The sequence below is a fragment of the Pholcus phalangioides genome, unplaced genomic scaffold (genome assembly GCF_987345545.1).
Source record: "Pholcus phalangioides strain wild (caught in Gottingen) unplaced genomic scaffold, Ppha-v1.0 ptg000009l_1, whole genome shotgun sequence".
In the NCBI taxonomy this organism is placed as follows: Eukaryota; Metazoa; Arthropoda; class Arachnida; order Araneae; family Pholcidae; genus Pholcus; species Pholcus phalangioides.
In genome coordinates this window covers 56,589,237-56,606,735 of record NW_028301602.1, presented here as the reverse complement: position 1 = coordinate 56,606,735, position 17,499 = coordinate 56,589,237, and the positions used below count along the sequence as shown (strand labels likewise).

The 17,499-nt window shown below is 37.5% G+C and overlaps 1 protein-coding gene across 1 annotated transcript; it reads right to left on the bottom strand.

Annotated features, from left to right (window-relative positions):
* Window positions 1–5,306: 5,306 nt before the first annotated feature.
* lovit (loss of visual transmission) lies at window positions 5,307–17,152 on the bottom strand. The gene is made up of 4 exons (XM_089236829.1): window positions 16,561–17,152; window positions 15,565–16,476; window positions 15,180–15,355; window positions 5,307–5,587 (listed from the first exon to the last, which is right to left on the bottom strand). The coding sequence occupies exons 1-4, from the start codon at window positions 17,150–17,152 to the stop codon at window positions 5,372–5,374; spliced, it is 1,896 nt and encodes a 631-aa protein (XP_089092955.1). The 3' UTR covers window positions 5,307–5,371.
* Between the last annotated feature and the right edge of the window lie 347 nt (window positions 17,153–17,499).

The window sequence follows — 17,499 nt, the reverse complement described above, 5'->3', positions numbered from 1 at the left end:
GTATGATTTCAATTTAAGAAATGCTCAGTAGGCGTTAAAAAATTACGATATTTACCAGTTTTGAGAGTGAAAATACAGTGTGGAAAAATACAGTGAAAATACATATACTTCATAATAAAAATCTAAATTTTTATATGGTCTCCCCATGCTCTAACTTCCAGTTAGAAAGTTGTTGCCTTGTCTCTTTTGATGCCAACAAAAAAAATTATGTTTCTAATTGCACTATTCACAGATATATTTGAATTCGAGAAACGGGGGAAATTCGTGAAAAAACAGTGTTAAATGCAGGTAAAATGGTTTTCTAGCATTTAACGCTGCTCTTTCCCAAATTTCCTTCGAATTCTAATATCTCTGTTATTATTGCACTTATAAACGTGGAAATTTTTTGTTGGCATCAGGAAAGACGGGGGAACCATATAAAAATTTAGATTTTTTTTATTTTGCTACACACTGTATTTTCAATCTCAAAACTGGTGCATGGTGATTTTTGAATGCCTGTTGAGCATTTTTTAAATTGAAATCATATCTCTACGACAGACGGTTGATGATATACAGGCTGTACTAACACTTACAGGACACCCTGTATATAAAAATAATTTTTTTTTCTTTTTGTATTGTATTTTTTTTTTTTTAATGATGCAAGTAGTCAAGAGAGCATTTCATATGTCTTCACAGCATTCGAAATCATTGGTGGTCTGCTGGTCCAAAACCAGTGATTAAACAGTCGGACCATCGAGAAAAAAACTGCTTGTCTGTGGGACCACTAGCGGTAAACGTTGCCAGTCAGTTTGACGCTTGAAAATGTTTTATTTTTTGCTGAATGTGGTAAGAAAATACACTTGCATTTATGTAAAGATATTTTCTTTTAATTATTTCTTTTACCAATGTTGCTGTTTGAATCTTAGCAAAGAAACTATTCAGTATATTATACTTTCTTAGTAGCAAATATCTTTTGCAAAATGTTTTCTGAAAATGTAATTTAAAAGGTAATGCCTCTTAAACCTCCACACATGCTTATCGATAAAACCACAGAATCAACAGTGGTGGCTTCATAATGTTTGACTGCAGTTCTAATTATTTTTTTATGGCTTTTTACATCCCTGGTGGTATATCACTTTTCTGAATGACAGTAAAATGAATTACTATTATTCAGAAGAGATTTTTCATTCAGCGGATCACTCATGATGTCTGCGGACCAGTAGGTTCTCATATTCACTGGTCCGTGGGACAAGTGACTTTTATTTTTCAATTCTAACTCTGCTTCATTTCATTTACTTGGAGCCATATGTGGATTCATTTTGTAAATTTATATGATCACAAAAAACAAATTTCTCTTGTAAGCAGATTTTTATTTCCTTTGTGGCAATCAGCTATATTAATTTTATACATATATAGATTACCATATTGTTGAAAATACAATTCATTATTAATTGTACATGTTTTAAGTTGGAAGTCTTATTAATGTTATAATTACTCGAAATGAATTTTATGCGTTTTCAGTCAGAGACAACACTTTATATATTGAGATGGGTATTCAATGTCGATTTTAAAAAATATTGTAGCTGCTGTTGTTTATGCTGCATACTTAAGAAAGTACTATTCTTAATAATAATAAAAGAATTGCACAAATTGTATATATATATATGTTCTCAATGAGCAGTGGTGAAACTGAAAATTCTTTAACATTAGATACAAACTGGTTTACTTTCATGCCACCAGTTCAGTTGTTTGGGTATAGGCAAAAAAAAAAACCTTTAGTATATAGCAACCTTTTTCTTTTACTTTTTCTGATGTGAAACAGCAGTTCTATGTTTATTTCATTTTTTTTAAAAATTTGTATTTGTGTTCCCATGTGGTAAAATGGCTATTACTGTGGAAGATTGTATCTTGAAAAATTCCAATCCAGTTCTCAAGAGTCAGAATATTTTCTTTACTTTTACAGTTCCACAAGTATTGTCAGTTTTTAAGATAAAGGGAGATCAAAACAGTTAATCAAATATTATTGTCTCAAAATTGTTAAGAATTTGTAAAAAGTATATTGTGAATTATCATTATTTTGCTTTACACATTGAGGATGCCATTACATAGTTTGTTTTGGTCTTTGAAATGATGCCTAATAAATATACATTGCTATTGAACATGGATTAGAAGATTACTCACATTAGGTGTTTCAAAGCTTAATACAGTACCATTGTGTTTAAAAATAATTTAATTTGATTAAGATTAATTGTTTGCTATTAGATATATCTTGAACAAGTTTTTTTTTCTTCGTAAATGCATTTGAGCTTATATACCTAAATTTCGTAATTTTTATCATGCCTAAAAGATTTCTGTGTGATTATAGTTCAGGGTGTCTACCATCACGGAAAAGTCACAGAGTGAGAAAAACATCACAGAAGTCTCGAAAAAAGTCAGACATTTTGCGGGAATGTCACAGATTTTTTATGATTTTCCAGAAACCTTTTTTTCAATTTTTTCCCTAAAATCTATTCTGTTGAGAGGCTGTGGCATTCAATATCTTCTCCCTTCCCCGGGAGAGAGAGGAACAGATGGGTGAGTAGTAGGGATGGGATCAATAGTGATTTGGCCGATTACCGAATATTCTCATGTTTTGGCCGAACACCAATTACTTGGTGGCCGAATATCAATTTTCATCACAATTATAAATAGATATTTTTAATTGAAAATAAAATTATTGGTTATTTCAATTGATATTGAATTTTAATTGTTTAAGTTTTAATTATGTAGTTTATTATTTAAGTAAATATTAAAAAACTGGTAATTGAAAGATTTTTATTGTCATGATACATCAAATTTACCGATGATATATTGTATTTTAATATTACAGTGATACCTTGGCTAACGAAGATGATTCATTCTAGAATCATGTTCATTAGCTGAAACATGATTTCCTATAGGTTTTTATAGAAAATCATTTGATTCATTTCAGGTTCTGCCCACAATTTAAAGTTAAGTTTTTAAAACACCAAGGAATGCTATAAAAAAGACAAAAACTGATTAAAGGCTAAAATGAACAGCTTCAATATTGTATAAATGATAATATACAGGAAGATGAGAGATGCTGAACATCTTTTTTATTTCACATTATGTGCACAACCAACACCAGCTTTAATCTACTATAAAACTCGTGTTGACACAACCCTATAGAGTTCATTACTGTGTCCATCCATTTGTGAATTAGTCAGCTCATTTCTCTGTCTGATACATGCGGATTGAAAATACAATTTTCCAGACTGTTCAGCTTGATGCTAAGAGTCTTGCACTGAAAGAACACATGCTCTGTAAACATAGGCTACTTTTTTTTAATGCATTTTCTATTTTGGCTGAATCTTTCATTTTATACGAAATGGTTCAAAGAATTTCAGGAAAAAAGGCGTAGGTACATCTGAAAAAAGATTCTGAGGTGGACATGAATTAATCGGGCCCTAGTGGCAGTAATTCTGGTGATTGTGGTGTGAAAATTCAGCTAACGAGACTTGGATATTTTATTTAAGTGTGTGCATTCATATCACTGAAAATGTTTGTTAGCCAGATAATTTGTAAGCCAAGGCATTCGTTAGCCGAAATATCACTATTCTTACAGAATCAATTTTTTTTTCAACACTTGTTGCAATTTTGCATGTAATTAAGAAAATGCCAACCATTATTTACTCTCAAGTAGTAATGCATCATAAAATTTACAACTTATTTTTCCACTTTCGATGTTCTTTGGCACATTCAGTAGCTCAGTAGATTTTTTTGTCCAGATACATCCTTCAGTTAGTGAACTTGGGTAACTCATGCTCACTTCCATCTTATTGCAGTAGGACTCTATTTTCAGTTTCATGTTTTATTTATCTTAGAAATTCTCCCTGACCTCTCCTAGACCTCTTGCATAGAAACTGATAGGTATGCACAGCGCAATAAAATATAATCAGTAAATTGTTAATTTATGCAAAAAATTTGAATTAATATGATTTTTTTACAATTAGTTTGTTGTGCTTAGATTTACACAGATATTTGGCAGAACCGAATATTCGGCAAAAGGGCCGAATACCGAATAACAGCCAAATATTTGTCCTATCTCTAGTGAGTAGCAACAGAAAATAACAATCAATGTTATCTGTCAATGTGTAGCCAGCCTATATTGGGGGCAGACATTATATGGGATGCATTGTCAACGATTCTTGACCCCCGAACGGATTAGAACCGCTGCAAGGGGTTGTGCGTTACAAGATTGACGTGTTAATGCATACACGCGTCTTAAAATAACCGCGTCGTGAGCTGAATTTGTGCACTAATCATCATCGGAGAATTACTGTTCCTCGAGCCCAATTAACTCATGTCCACCTCAGAATCTTTTCCAGATGTAGTTCCACTTCTTTTTTTTTGAACTATTTTAGGAAAATTAAAGATTCAGCTAAAATAGAAAATGCATTGGATAAAAAAGTATGTTTTCGGAGCATGCGTTCTTTCTGTGTAAGACTCAACATCAAACTGAACATGTCTGGTCATTCTAGAAGCTTTTCTATCTGCATGTATCAGACACAGAAATGAGTTGACAATCGCAAATGGGTGGGGACACAAATGGTGTTTGACACCTACGAACTCGACTGGGTTGTGGGATCAGCTCCAGTAGACTAAAATTATCCCGGGAGGGACAGAGCTTGGGTCGTGTCTGGTCTGACAGAGTAAACTAAAATTGGTGTTGGTTGTGCACATGGTATAATAAAATTATCTTCAGCACATCATCTTCTTGTAAATTCTGATTTATCCAGTTTTTAAGCTATTCATTTTAAGCCTTTCAGTTTTTGTCTTTTTTTATAGCTTTCCTTGGTGTTTTTAAAAAATTTATCTTTAAATTCTGGGCCATATCAAATGATTTTCCTATAGAAACCCATGGGAAATCGTTTTTCGGCTAACGAATGGGATTCCGGAACGAATCATCTGCGTTAGCCAAGGTATCACTGTATACAACTTGTCTTCAAGTAGATAACAAATTTATTCTGATCAGTGTATCTAGCATGCATAAAAAAAGAACAATACCATTAATGCTCATAAGGGTTTTAATATATCGACAAATCATGAGTTAGAGGCTGCTCAAGTAGTACGTTCGCATAATTTTGGCAATTTTTCATCAACTTCCCTTGTCAGCGTTGGTAAGCAAAGCTCTTACCCTGCTCCCCTTCAGCAAAATTTCATAAGCTGGGCCTGTACTGGTTTCACTTTCATACTTTCACGTAACAACCCCCTTCCCTCGCTGTGCTTACGAAATACTTGAACAGCTCCTTATAAATTGTAAAATATGTTTTTCTATCCACTTTATTGTTACTCCTTTCAGTGCTGGTTGCTCAGTTTTTTTTGTTTTTTTTCAAAGTCTCAAATAAAATACTTGAGTGGCACAAAAAGCTGCACAAGTACTCATAACTGCTGCATTCCATACAGTAGCCACGCAGGAGTTCACAGCATCTTCAATGCTGCCCATAATCAATGATAAAATGAATTGAGCCAGGAAAACCATGCTACTCACTATGGCCACATCTGTACCCATTCCTCGTAATTTGGTGCATTCTGATGCAGAATCAAACTGGAAGAACATATTGCAAATTTTAAATACTATAAATAATAAGGAAGCATAATTTGGTACAGTGGATCTGCCTCAAGAGGTCTAGTTCGAGAAGTCCGGATTCCTGACTTTGTTTCTCGTATACCTGTAGCTTTTCCCACTTCTATTGTATGGTCTCAACGGTGATGTCTTGAGTGAGATCCACTGTATTAACATCTGGCCTGTTTTTGACATTTTATCGTGTTATCATGCTTTATTTTACTGACGGTCCGTAACGAAGATAGAGCTACAGGTATGAAACTTAGGTTCGTGCTGCTTTTGTATTGTATCTTATCGAACGTAGTCTTTATACTTTTCCGTTAAATTGCATGGTCGTAGCTCTTTCTCCGTTTACGAATTCAAGCCAAAAGGACTTTCGTATGCTCCTTGCATATACATCGAATGTATTCATGTATCATAGGTGCCAATTCACGGACTTGAAAAATCTGTATTTTATCATGTGATGACACATTCCATCCAAGAAAACATGTCAAACAAATAAAAGGGAAAACTTGGACACTTTTTTGAAATTTCAATGGGTTGACCATATACAAGTCCTGTTTTTCCGGAACACATTTTTCGCCGTCCCAATTTTTTTAGCTATAATTAGCCACTTCGCTGGCTTTTGGTGTCTTATTTGGAGACAACTACAGATTTTTCGCACTTGAAATCCTGATTTCCCATATTTTCCCTGAGAAAACTATGTTAGCCTGAAATTGCAAGGACTGAAAGAGTACTTTCTTTAGGGATTTTCTATTCAAATAAAGCTCAATTTGAAGACTTTTAGGAATTTTTCTATGAAGATACTAAAAATCAGAAGAATTAGATTTTAATGAGGCTGAAAAATCAGGCTTCCGGGTAAAGCCCCTTACACACTGAGCAGTTGTGGATCCGCATCCGCATGCCTTTTCGCACGAGCACATTCACTGGTGAAAACAAATTGAGTCTAGAGTAGACTCATTTTGTTTTCACCCAGTGAACGCTGTATGTGAATAGCGCAGTGATTTTTATAGTATTTAATTTTTTTAAAGTTTTATTTTATTATCTAAGAATAAAATTGTGAAGTATGGATAAAAGGAAGGTTCTACCTATGCTATATAAAATATTTTAATATAAATTGCTGGCAGGCATTACACATGCTAATGTTTTTCAGTAAAATGCTTTTTTCTCAAAACTTAAGTTTTTTGTGAGATAAGGAACATTTTTTAAAACATCACTCATTCAAATGTCTTGAGACCCTGGGTTTCTCTCGACACTATGGTGTTACATACCGTAAACTTGAGTGACTGTGTCAAGGTTCCGACTATGTGCCATTTACAGAGTTTAGGATGCAAGCGTTTCCTGGGAGTGTATGGATGAACAATCGGTTTCAAAAATTTTCATGCTGATTCAGGAGTTGTATGTGACTCACCGACAGCATTTATTGCATCATCTGCTGTCAGCTGTTGTCTAGCAAATTTTTTAGGTTATATTGTGATTTAGACGAATTTTTTCAAATGCATGCAAACACCTCCTGGTGCAGACAGTATGTTTCGTGGTCTCTAGGTAATTTAATATTTCTATGAAGAAGTTACTGACGGATAAAAAATGCTTATTTGAATTGTAAAAATGCTGCATTTCGGCAGAAATATGACGCATAAACAAAAAAATGGGGATTCATGTGGTGATTGTGGCACCTGCTTTTTGGATTGGATTTTAATTTTATTGGCGCAAGGACCATCTAGGTCAAGCTGCGCCAAAGCAAATGACCATATATATTTAAGATAAGACACTTCTTGTCATGTCAAAAGGTAAAAATATGCGTGTGAAATGTAAAACAATGACATGAGTTGTTAAAACTATAATTTGTCGTATAAACCAATTTCTTTGATGAATTAAAAAATGTGAGATGCATCGCAATGGTCAGGTAAAATGTCACGAAATGAAAGATGTTTCTGACCAAAAGCAGTCGTAAAATGATGGCGATGGTCTAATAGACTTTGACAATGTGGGCACTCTGTTTGACACTCTTGTAATGATAAATATAATTGCATGAGGCAACTGTGTCCTATGCGTAACAGGGTAAGGACACAGCTCGAATGCCAATGGCCAAGCATGTGCTTGATGGCATGTAATTTGCCTGGTTATTCCAACAGGTATTTTGCCAGCACTGATGCACCACTTCTCGGAGGATTGACAAGTGGTGACTGGCAGGTGCCAAAAGGCTATTGTGAATGTTGGTGGTTGTTCGAGCTGCGGTGTCTGCTTTTTCGTTTCCCGGTATTCCTACATGACCTGGTGCCCAGTAAAATTTTACCATAGTACTGTGATGAATGAGGTGATGCATTTTATGAAAAATGACATGAATAAATGGATGAGTGTGATAAGTGAAGGAACACAGTGCCTGTAATGAGCTTAAAGAGTCACTATAAATGATACATTGTCTGTGGCGTTTGAGTCATATATGACGGAGAGCCTGAAGGATAGCGTACAGTTCCGTCGAATAAATAGAGAAGGTATCGGGTACTTTGAAAGATGTCTCCTCACAGCAGATGTAGGCAACCGACATGCCCAGGGCTCTTGAAGCCATCGGTATATATCAAAGCTGCTTGAAAGCTTAAACTCTTAATGCAGCTTTAGTATATATGGGGAAGTACCTACCCCCTGTGCCTAAGGAATATCTGTCGATATATGACATCTGCTGTGGTGGCTTAGAGTATGATGATAATGAAAGAGAGACATCTGGTGGAGATTGCTCCCATGGTGCCAGTTGCCGTGAAACTGGGGCCACACGACTGATGCCTATTTGTAGTTCTTGTACGAGTACCCTCATACGGAGACCGTAAGACGCAACACATGAAGGACAAGCAGCAAAAAGTCTATGAAATGAGGGATTGAAAATGACACGATGAAGTGGATGATCTGGCAAAGACTTCATTTTGATATAATATTTTAAGGATAGTTGTGTGCTGGCGTCTTGATGTCAGTGATGGCTCATTGCATTTGACATACAGACTCTCCGTTGGAGACGTCCGGAAAGCTCCAGAGCAAATCTGGAGGGCGAGATGTGGACTGGGTCGAGTACACTCCAGATAGCTCCGAGGTGCCGACCCGTATACAATGGAGCCGTAGTCAAGCTTCGATCGCGTATTAGAGTTTTATATAAGTGAAGGAACGGCTTACGGTCTGCTCCAAATGATGTAAAAGAGATGACCTTCAAGAGGTTCATCGTCTTCATGCAACGAGCTCTTAACTGTGCAATATGAGGTTTGAAAGTGAGTTTCTTGTCAAATGTGATGCCGAAGAATTTTGTGTTTTCTACAATAGGTATTAGATTGTTGTTGACAGACATCTGTATGTTATCATGAAGGTCTCTACGCCGACAAAAGTGCACAGCGACATTCTTGTCAGCGGAGAAAGAGAAGCCGTTATCATGAGCTCACTTGCTGATCTTGTTTAGTGCGGTTTGTAATTGTCTTTCGGCTGACCTCATATTCACTGATTGTTAAGATATTAACAGATCATCCACGTAGAGTTCTCCAGTTGACGGACAACGGGAGTTGGTTCAACAACCCGTTGAGTCGCAAAATGAAAAGTGTAACACTTAAAATGTGTTCTACCTTGAGGTACACCTTCTTCCTAAATTTGGGGAGCTGATAATGTGCTTCCGATCCGACCTGGAAAATACGGCGAGCTAGAAATTTCTTAATAAAAATGGGTAAGTTGCCCCGCAAGCCGCAATTATAGAGGTCGGAAAGGATTCTATATCGAAAAATATGGCTATTATATGCTCCCTCTTCACGAATACTTGTCTTATTGATGTCCAAGGCGTAACAAATTACGTGTTGTGGACCTGAACCGTCTAAAGCAGCTTTGATGTTTAGATAAAATATTTGTAGCCTCATAATGCGATAGTTGACCATGCGTTCCATAGGTTTACATAGACAACTGGTCAAAGCAATAGTTCTGGTTGGACCAGATTGCTGAGGATTTTTGCCAGACTTCGGGAATGCAAGAACTATGGCTGCTCGCCAGGTGTCAGGAAATGAATGACTGACCCAGATCCGATTAAATAATATGAGTAAATGTGACAATGATTTTGGTGAGACATGCCAATCATGGAGTAATGAATTCCATCGGGGCCCTACAGCTGAGTCTCCACTTCGCTGCAAGTTCGGCGTCATTTCATGAAGGGTGAACAATGAATTGTACCCATCCGATGTAAAATGCCGGAAAGTGTACGATGTGCTGTTGATGTAATGGAATGAAAAGATGGGGGATAATGCGCATCACTGGAGACAGCGGTGATGGTGTCCGCAATATCCCTCACATCGCTGATGGTAGTGCCATTGCTCGGTGACTGGTTCTCCTTGATATCGCCTTTGCTTTTAAAAATGCCAGCTTATTGTCATGGGTAGGATACCTCCGGAACCTACACCATGCTTTCTTTTGAGCTTTAATAGGGGGATTACATTCGTGGTTCCATCAAGGTTTCGAAAATTTAGGAAGTTTCGAGGAGAACACCGCGGCACGCTCTACTCCCGTCATCGTAATCAATACTGAACAGGAAATGTTGCCTGTTCCATGTCTCCGAGGGATTCGTAAGTTTCCTTAACAGGATAAAGTTACGCAAACAGGATGATATCGATTGATCAAATCCTTGAGATCTTCGTAATTGGATCCAAGACCACGAATATTCCATTGAATTATGTTGGGCATAAATCAAGGAACTAAACAGAAGTTGACAGTTCAAGGTCCTTGAGTTTATTCCGGTCAATCTTGCGGCGAGTAGTGCCCGGGTTCTGGAGGATTGTCCAACTCCATGCCATCAATTAGTGACTTATTTTTAATGGTGGGATATTTCAACGCTCTTTGTGTGGCTTTTCGTGAACATCCAGCTTTGAATTGTTTCTTTTGAGCTTTATTTCCAGAAACGGTTTTAGGTTTAATACCTGTAGAAATTTTGAATGTGTTCGCCATTACTTTTCCGGCTTCTTCTTCTGAGGTAGACTCCCTCCGGAAGCCAGCGAAGCAACAGCAGCCACGACTATTGCACGGTTGGTTAGATGAAGTTTGAGTTGATGTATTAGCTATGGGTTCGGTCTGAGTTGTCACAGATACTTTGGTGACATTGTTAGTCTTATTAGCTGATAATGTATTTGTTATTTATTTATTTCATACAAACTACAGGCAAAAGCCCAGTTACAGTTTGCATATATGAATACTAGAAAAAACATGTATATTAGAGTATGATCTACTACATATTGGAGCTGGGTTAGAGGTTATACGATGGCGCGCTTAGATATATGAAATGTTATTGAGGACCTTGATCTTCTGGATCTCTTTTTCTTCATTCCATTTTGGACACTTTCTATCAAATGCGGGGTGGTCGCCACCGCAATTGACGCACTTGAATAGTGAATTAGTGCAGTTGTCCGAAATGTGGCCCTTCTCACCGCACTTTGCACAAGTGGGTTGACTACGGCACGCCATTCGTGAGTGACCGTAATTTTGGCAGTTGAAGCATCGAACAGGATTAGGTATGTATGGCCTGATTTTGAGGTTATAATAACCAAGTTTTATATCTTTCGGCAATGTTGGGGATGAAAATGTGAGGATTATATTATATTACGTGTTGGAGCTGGATTGCCATCTTTGCGGCTCATATGTTTGGCAGATGTTACGCCTTGAGACGCCAGCTCTAGTGTTAGTTCTTCATTCATGTTAATAAAGTTAGGGTCTGAAATGACACCACGCGAATAATTCAGCGTGGGATGGATTTTGACTGTTATTGGAATGTCTCCGAGAGATGGAAGCTTTTGAATGAGTTCGGCTTATTTGGATGTGTTAGTTTCGATGAGCAGGTCTCCCCTGAACCACGAGCCTTCACTGATTTTAAAGTACCCACTGTGCCATAGAGAGCTTTATCTATTAAGAATGGTGGCACTTTGGCCAGCTGTTTCTCGGTATCAGAAGAGTGCAGTAAGAAAAATGAGATAGTTGATGAATTGAGCAGTTACGGTGGCATGTGCATAGCTGCCAAGTCTCCCGAATTTTTCGGGAATCTCCCGAATTTTAGCTTCATCGCTCGACCTCCCGAAAAGTTCTTAAATCTCCCGAATTTTTACGAAAATCACAAAAATCCCTAATTGTTCCTACTTCATTAAAAAAAATCCCCTCTTATGAAAACAATCCCTAAGAAATTTTTTGTGGGGCATGAAGCCTCTTTTTTTTCCCTTTCGAAATGACGTCACACGTCGTAAATGGGGAAATTCCCTTTTTAAGGAAGCTTTACAAACCCTCTGATGGTAACAAGAAAGTTGTTCGTCTTATCCTGCAGGGAAATGGCTTAGCAGCCAATAGTCCTGGATAATAATTGAAGATTATAGTGTCGCGCATATGGTCAAAATTTCTTTTGTTGAAGTTACGTACGTGTGATATAACAAAGCATGAATACTGATAAGCAAAAACATATTTAATCAATTTTAAAGATACTTATTCCGATGAATTTCCTTTCATCAAACGTTCCAGAAGAGGGCCAACTTTTCCTTTGTGTTACGGACATAAACATCGGTCATGTGAAATGAAAAAAAAACCATCAAGCAAGTGTCACAAAAAGTCAGTGTTCTTCAAAAATTGCCGGTGTTTTCCTTCATCTTCCGATGATTTTGGGGTCATTCGCGCAGAATGTTTGTTCACAGCGTTTCTGATTGAACACAATATGTATTTTTACATCATTGAAGTTTTGGCCTCCAATTTCACTTGTTTTTTGCGTAGGAATTTTATTCTCAAGGGTTTAACTTCCATGTGAGTAAAATCCCTATTTTAATTTGACTTCAGTTTTTGAGTAGGGATTTTATTCCCTACGCTTTAACTTTTATGTTTGGAAAACCCCTATTTTATTTGTAAAAATCCCTATTGTATTTATTAGGGAGTGGTTTTAGCATAAAATACGGGTTTGCGCGAAAATCTCCTGAATTTTCATTTTCAAAAGTTGGCAGCTATGCATGTGTTTGATTCAAAGCAGTTCTTTGACGTTTTGGTGCATTTTGATTTTTTCCCATAATTAATTAAATGGTATTGTTGTACCTGTTTTTTCAGGGTTTTTGCCCGTTTTTTCACTAGTTTGTTATTGTCCCAGCAATGGTTCGCAATTATGTGTGGAAGCTGGGTATTGGGTAGTCGACCCTACTGCAATTACTTAAATGAAACACTTGAAGAGGCTCTTAATGTGATGAGTAGAGCCCGAATTATATGTATACGGTCTTTTTTTAGCATTAATGCATATAAAAGCATAAAATCAAAGAATTTTTAGAATAAGTGCATATTTTTGAAGCTTTATTTCAGCGTAATCAGTTTTTTAAATTTTTCAAATGAATATTGTTAATAATACAGTAAAATTTCTCTTTTGCGGTCTCCAGCGGGACAAAAAAATTCATTCGTAAAAGAGTGGTGACCGTTGATCAGGGGTTCGAAATGATGCATACTTCTGTTATACAAAAGGGGAAATATTACTTTCCATACTTTCCAGTAAAAGAAGGGTAGCCCCATCTTGGGGGGGGGCGGGTTACTCTATTTTTATAGCATCGGTTTTTCTACCGCAGGTGGAATTTGGTGAATTAGTAGAAATGCTCATATTTTCCCAAACATCAAGTGTTCTATTTTTAAAGCTATTTCTAGAGATATAGCAAAAGCGTTCAATTTTTTTAGAAATAGTCTAATTATTAGTAGTGTAATAACTTAATAATTAGTGTGTATAACTTTTTGTTACTGCTATTTAGTTACTGAGCAGCTACAACAAACTAGAAATTAAAAGTGCCTAAATAAAAATATCCGGTTTTTTTCATATGCAGTATATGCATGTTTGGAGATATTTTTTGTTAATGAATATGCACTAAGAAATAGAAAATATTCATTTTAAAAGCATATCTGCTTTTTTTGCATGGTGACTTTTTAAATGCATAGTTTCTAATTTTTGGTAATTAACTTTTTCAGGATTTTTTTTTTTTGGTGTATACTTTGGGTTTGTAATGCATATTTTAGCATTTTTAAGTGCATATTTGGATATTTTTAGAGCATATTTCTCCACTTTTTAGTGCATATAATCCGGGCTCTAGTGATAAGAAACAAACAGATTCTCACCATTTTTGATCATATTGGGGGAAGCGTGTGGAAGGGGCCCTGAAGAAAGTTAGCAAATTTTACTCATGGCCTGATCCAGCTGACCAAATTTGGTATCCGAGGTGCCGAATTATAATGAAAATAAAGAAACCTTGACCTATTAGCAGGGACAACAACTTTGTAGGAGATTCGAAGAAATGAATGTTTTATTTATAGTGTGTTATTTTTTTTTTAAGAAGAGCCGTTTATTTTTCGTGTTTGAAGTCTTTATTTTTGCGAATGTTTCAACGAATTAAAATTTCCCATAAAAAGTAAAAATAAATGCTTTCTTTACTTAAAAATGTCAATAAACTGATTTTTTTTAGGTTCCAGAGATTATTTTATTTAAAAATTCAGAAATTAGAAATGGGTGTGACAGGCAGTGCCGTCTTAAGGCATGGGCCGGGGGCCTCACAAAAATTAGATTTGGTAGAAATTTTCGTGAATTTGCCCGGTAGGGCCTAAGAAAAATCACTTGGCCCGGGGATCCTTGATGCTCTTAACACGGCCCTGATGACAGGCGAGAAAAAGTGATGGCACATAGTAGCCACTCCCCTCCAGGAGGGTGACTATGTGCCACGCGAAAAAAATTCGCTGTCCTTTCCTTGTCACCATAATTTTTTTTAAACCAGAAAGCGAAAGCTGATATGTGAAGCTATCTTTAGTAAAACTCCCAGCAGCCCAGGCAAAGCATAAGGGAAGATATCAAGGAAAAGCCTCAAAAAGGGGCACAAAGTCATCCCAGTATACGGTACTACAACACGAGCTTTTAGGATTTTAATTGATGGTTATTTTTTATCGAATTTTAACTTTAACAACATGCAACTTTTTCAAAAATCGCCAAAATTTACCCTTATTTTGTGCCATAAATTATTTTTAAATAATTTTAATAAAAAATCTTCGTGTTAAAGTATGTAACACGTAGGCAGTTTAAGTTGCTATATCTCCTTTATCTCAGAAGGAAACGGATGGATAGACGTATGTGGGTACATCCTTTAGATGAACAGGGACTTTCATATGGTGTTTTTGAGGGTATTTATGGCAAATAAATAAAAAAATTCCATGCAAAATCGTCTTTAAAAGTAGCCAAAGATGTGGGCGAGTTCGACCCGGACCCGCGTCGTGTGAATAGCTCCATATAACCTAATGTACAAAACCTGTATGTGCGGATGCGGAGCCCGCACTTAGGTCTTGACACATACGGACGCCCTCCGGACCCGCACGAACACTTCCAAGTTGCGGGCGCATTCCACCATTCCGCATCGTCTGAAGGGCTCCGTATGTACCAATAGTTAATCTACTCAATAGTTAAAACTTCTTCCGGACCCGCGTCCGCTCCGTGTCAAAGGGTCCTAAATCGGGAGCATTGGCACCTATGATATATTTTTGATGATCTGTTCAAAAGAAAAAAAAGAAAGAGCTGCAACTTTCTCACTTTTTGTTCGGAATGGTAATGTGCGATGAGCAGGTAGGGCATAGTGAAGAGGGTTGAGTACATTATGCCAGCTGTTGGCGATAGAAGTATCACTGCAATCTTGTGCCGTGAGAGTGCCATGATCACCATTCCTAGTGAATAAGCAAGCTGACCTAGGACATAGACTGGTTTGGCACCTTTAAAATGATAGGAAAAAAATCAAATGCAGAGACCGTCAAGAATCCCACGGTAAATCAGCATTGTGTAAGTGTGTGTATTACCTTCCTCACTTTTTTCGCTTTAATGCATGCATTTCTCTTCTTTTTTTTTTTCTGCTCGGAAGGTAACGACACTATACGCAAGTCTTATCGGGACTTTGCGTGAGAGATGTAAAGCTTATACTCACCATATTTCTTGATGAGTTTGTCTATCGCGAATGAGTATACGGAAGAAGATATTGCATACAGGGACATGCCCAAGCAGCCAAATCTAACGCCGTCGTCGTAGAGGATGCGACTTTCCGATCCTTCGGCTTGACGTGGATTTCCTCCAAAGACGATTTGTCCGACGAAATCCGTGAAATTGAGCGAGTAGCTCACAAGTGACATCCAGGAAAAGAGATTCGTCAAACACAGAATAAACAGAGACTTGGGCATCTTGATTATGGACGTTAGGTAATGCTTAAACGTCGGTTGATCGGTTTCAAGACGGTCAACTTCTATGTTTCTACAATTCTCTGGTGATAACGCTATGGCATTCAACTCCTTGCTCGGTTCTTCTTTCTTCATGTCACGGCTTGTTTCACCACCTTCTTTGCTTTCGCCAGGTTCTATACTGCCGTATTCAACCGTTGACTTAAATTCGATTACTGCACATTTTTCGTTGAATCTTTCGTACTGTCCAACAAATTTTACTTTGTTATCATTTCGAATTTCGCAGCTGCTCTTAAGCGCATCCAACGGTATTTCAGGAAAAATGATTAACGTCGAGATCAAGCATAACAAGAAGAATACAGTAACGAAGATAAACACCGTTTTCACGTGTCCTCCCATTACGTTTCCCAAGGACGTCACTTCCCAGTTTATTGAACCCAGTAGATATCCGATCGACCCACCGATTCCGGCCATCATAGTAAAAGTGGTCAACCCTCGCCCATGATCTTCTGGGATCGTAACGTCCAGAAGGTACGTTCTGGAGGGTGACTGACATGCGTCAGAACAGAAATCGAGCAACACCGTGCCTACAATCGTAAAAAAGATGCTCCACACTTGCTTGTGAATTGAATTGATGTCAGAAATATTCTTGGGCTTTGCCGGTGAAGCGTCAACGAACTGAAGGCCAATATCACGGGATTCATATGTCCAAAGTGACATGGTTATTTTTAACTCTGGTGAATCCGTTGTTGATGTCTTACTTTCTTCCAGAATTATTGGCGAGCTGCTGTTTCTTCCGTTATCGTCCGTGTCCCCGAGAGCGACTCCAAAAGAATGTCCGTTTGGTACAAGCACGAGACCTAGAAGAATTCCAATAGACAATAGTACAATGAATGGTCGCCTTCTGCCAAATCTCGACCTACAGCTATCACTCAGCGATCCTAGCAGAGGGGTAACGAAGAACCCGATCAATGGACTTAGGCACCAAACCATAGTCATGAATTTGACATCAAGTCCTAAGCTTAAGAGAATCGGTGACACGAACGCAGTTTCGGCTGCGTAGCAAAACTCGATGCCGCAAACTGTTCCGCTGGCCATCACCAGTTCCCAAAACGTTTTCCGTCGGAAAATGTGGGGATACGACTGTGATACTATCTTGTCTTTCCCTTCTTCGAATTGTGGTGATATCGCACGGCCCAATACGGATTCTGTGATTCTCCGGAACCTTTGTCGCAACGCGTCGTTCATCATTTGCCTAAACTTCGAGAAAGAGCCTTTGAAACTGTCTCTGAAATTGTGCCATCTCAACAGGCTGTTGAGGTAGAAAGAGTTCTTGTCCATTACTGACGATTTCTCTGCCCTAATAAGAAAATAGTTTCAATAAAAAAAAAAAGAGAGAGAAATCGTTACTGAGTTTGTTTTTGCAGTCAGACTTCGGTATAACGTCTGTCATTTTTTTACGTCATCCCGCTCATAATGGGTTTTCAAGGATTCCTGCAGCATACTTAGTGATTGGGTTGACTCGTTATCAAGTTATTCTGCTTATGAAGTCATTTTCATTCGATTCCCACTGATGACATTATACCGAGGTCTAGCTAAAAAGTCATATATCAAGAAATTTCTCGTAACAATATATTTCTGTATTAATTACAGTAAAACCTCTGCGGAAATCGGCGGGACAAAAAAGT

Coding starts and splice junctions, on each gene's coding strand:
- lovit (XM_089236829.1), bottom strand. CDS start 17,152: ATGGACAAGAACTCTTTCTACCTCAACAGCCTGTTGAGATGGCACAAT. Junction 16,477..16,560: donor GGAAGAAAGTAAGACATCAA/CAACGGATTCAC, acceptor TCGTTGACGCTT/CACCGGCAAAGCCCAAGAAT. Junction 5,588..15,179: donor ATTACCATTCCGAACAAAAA/GTGAGAAAGTTG, acceptor ATGTTCTTCCAG/TTTGATTCTGCATCAGAATG.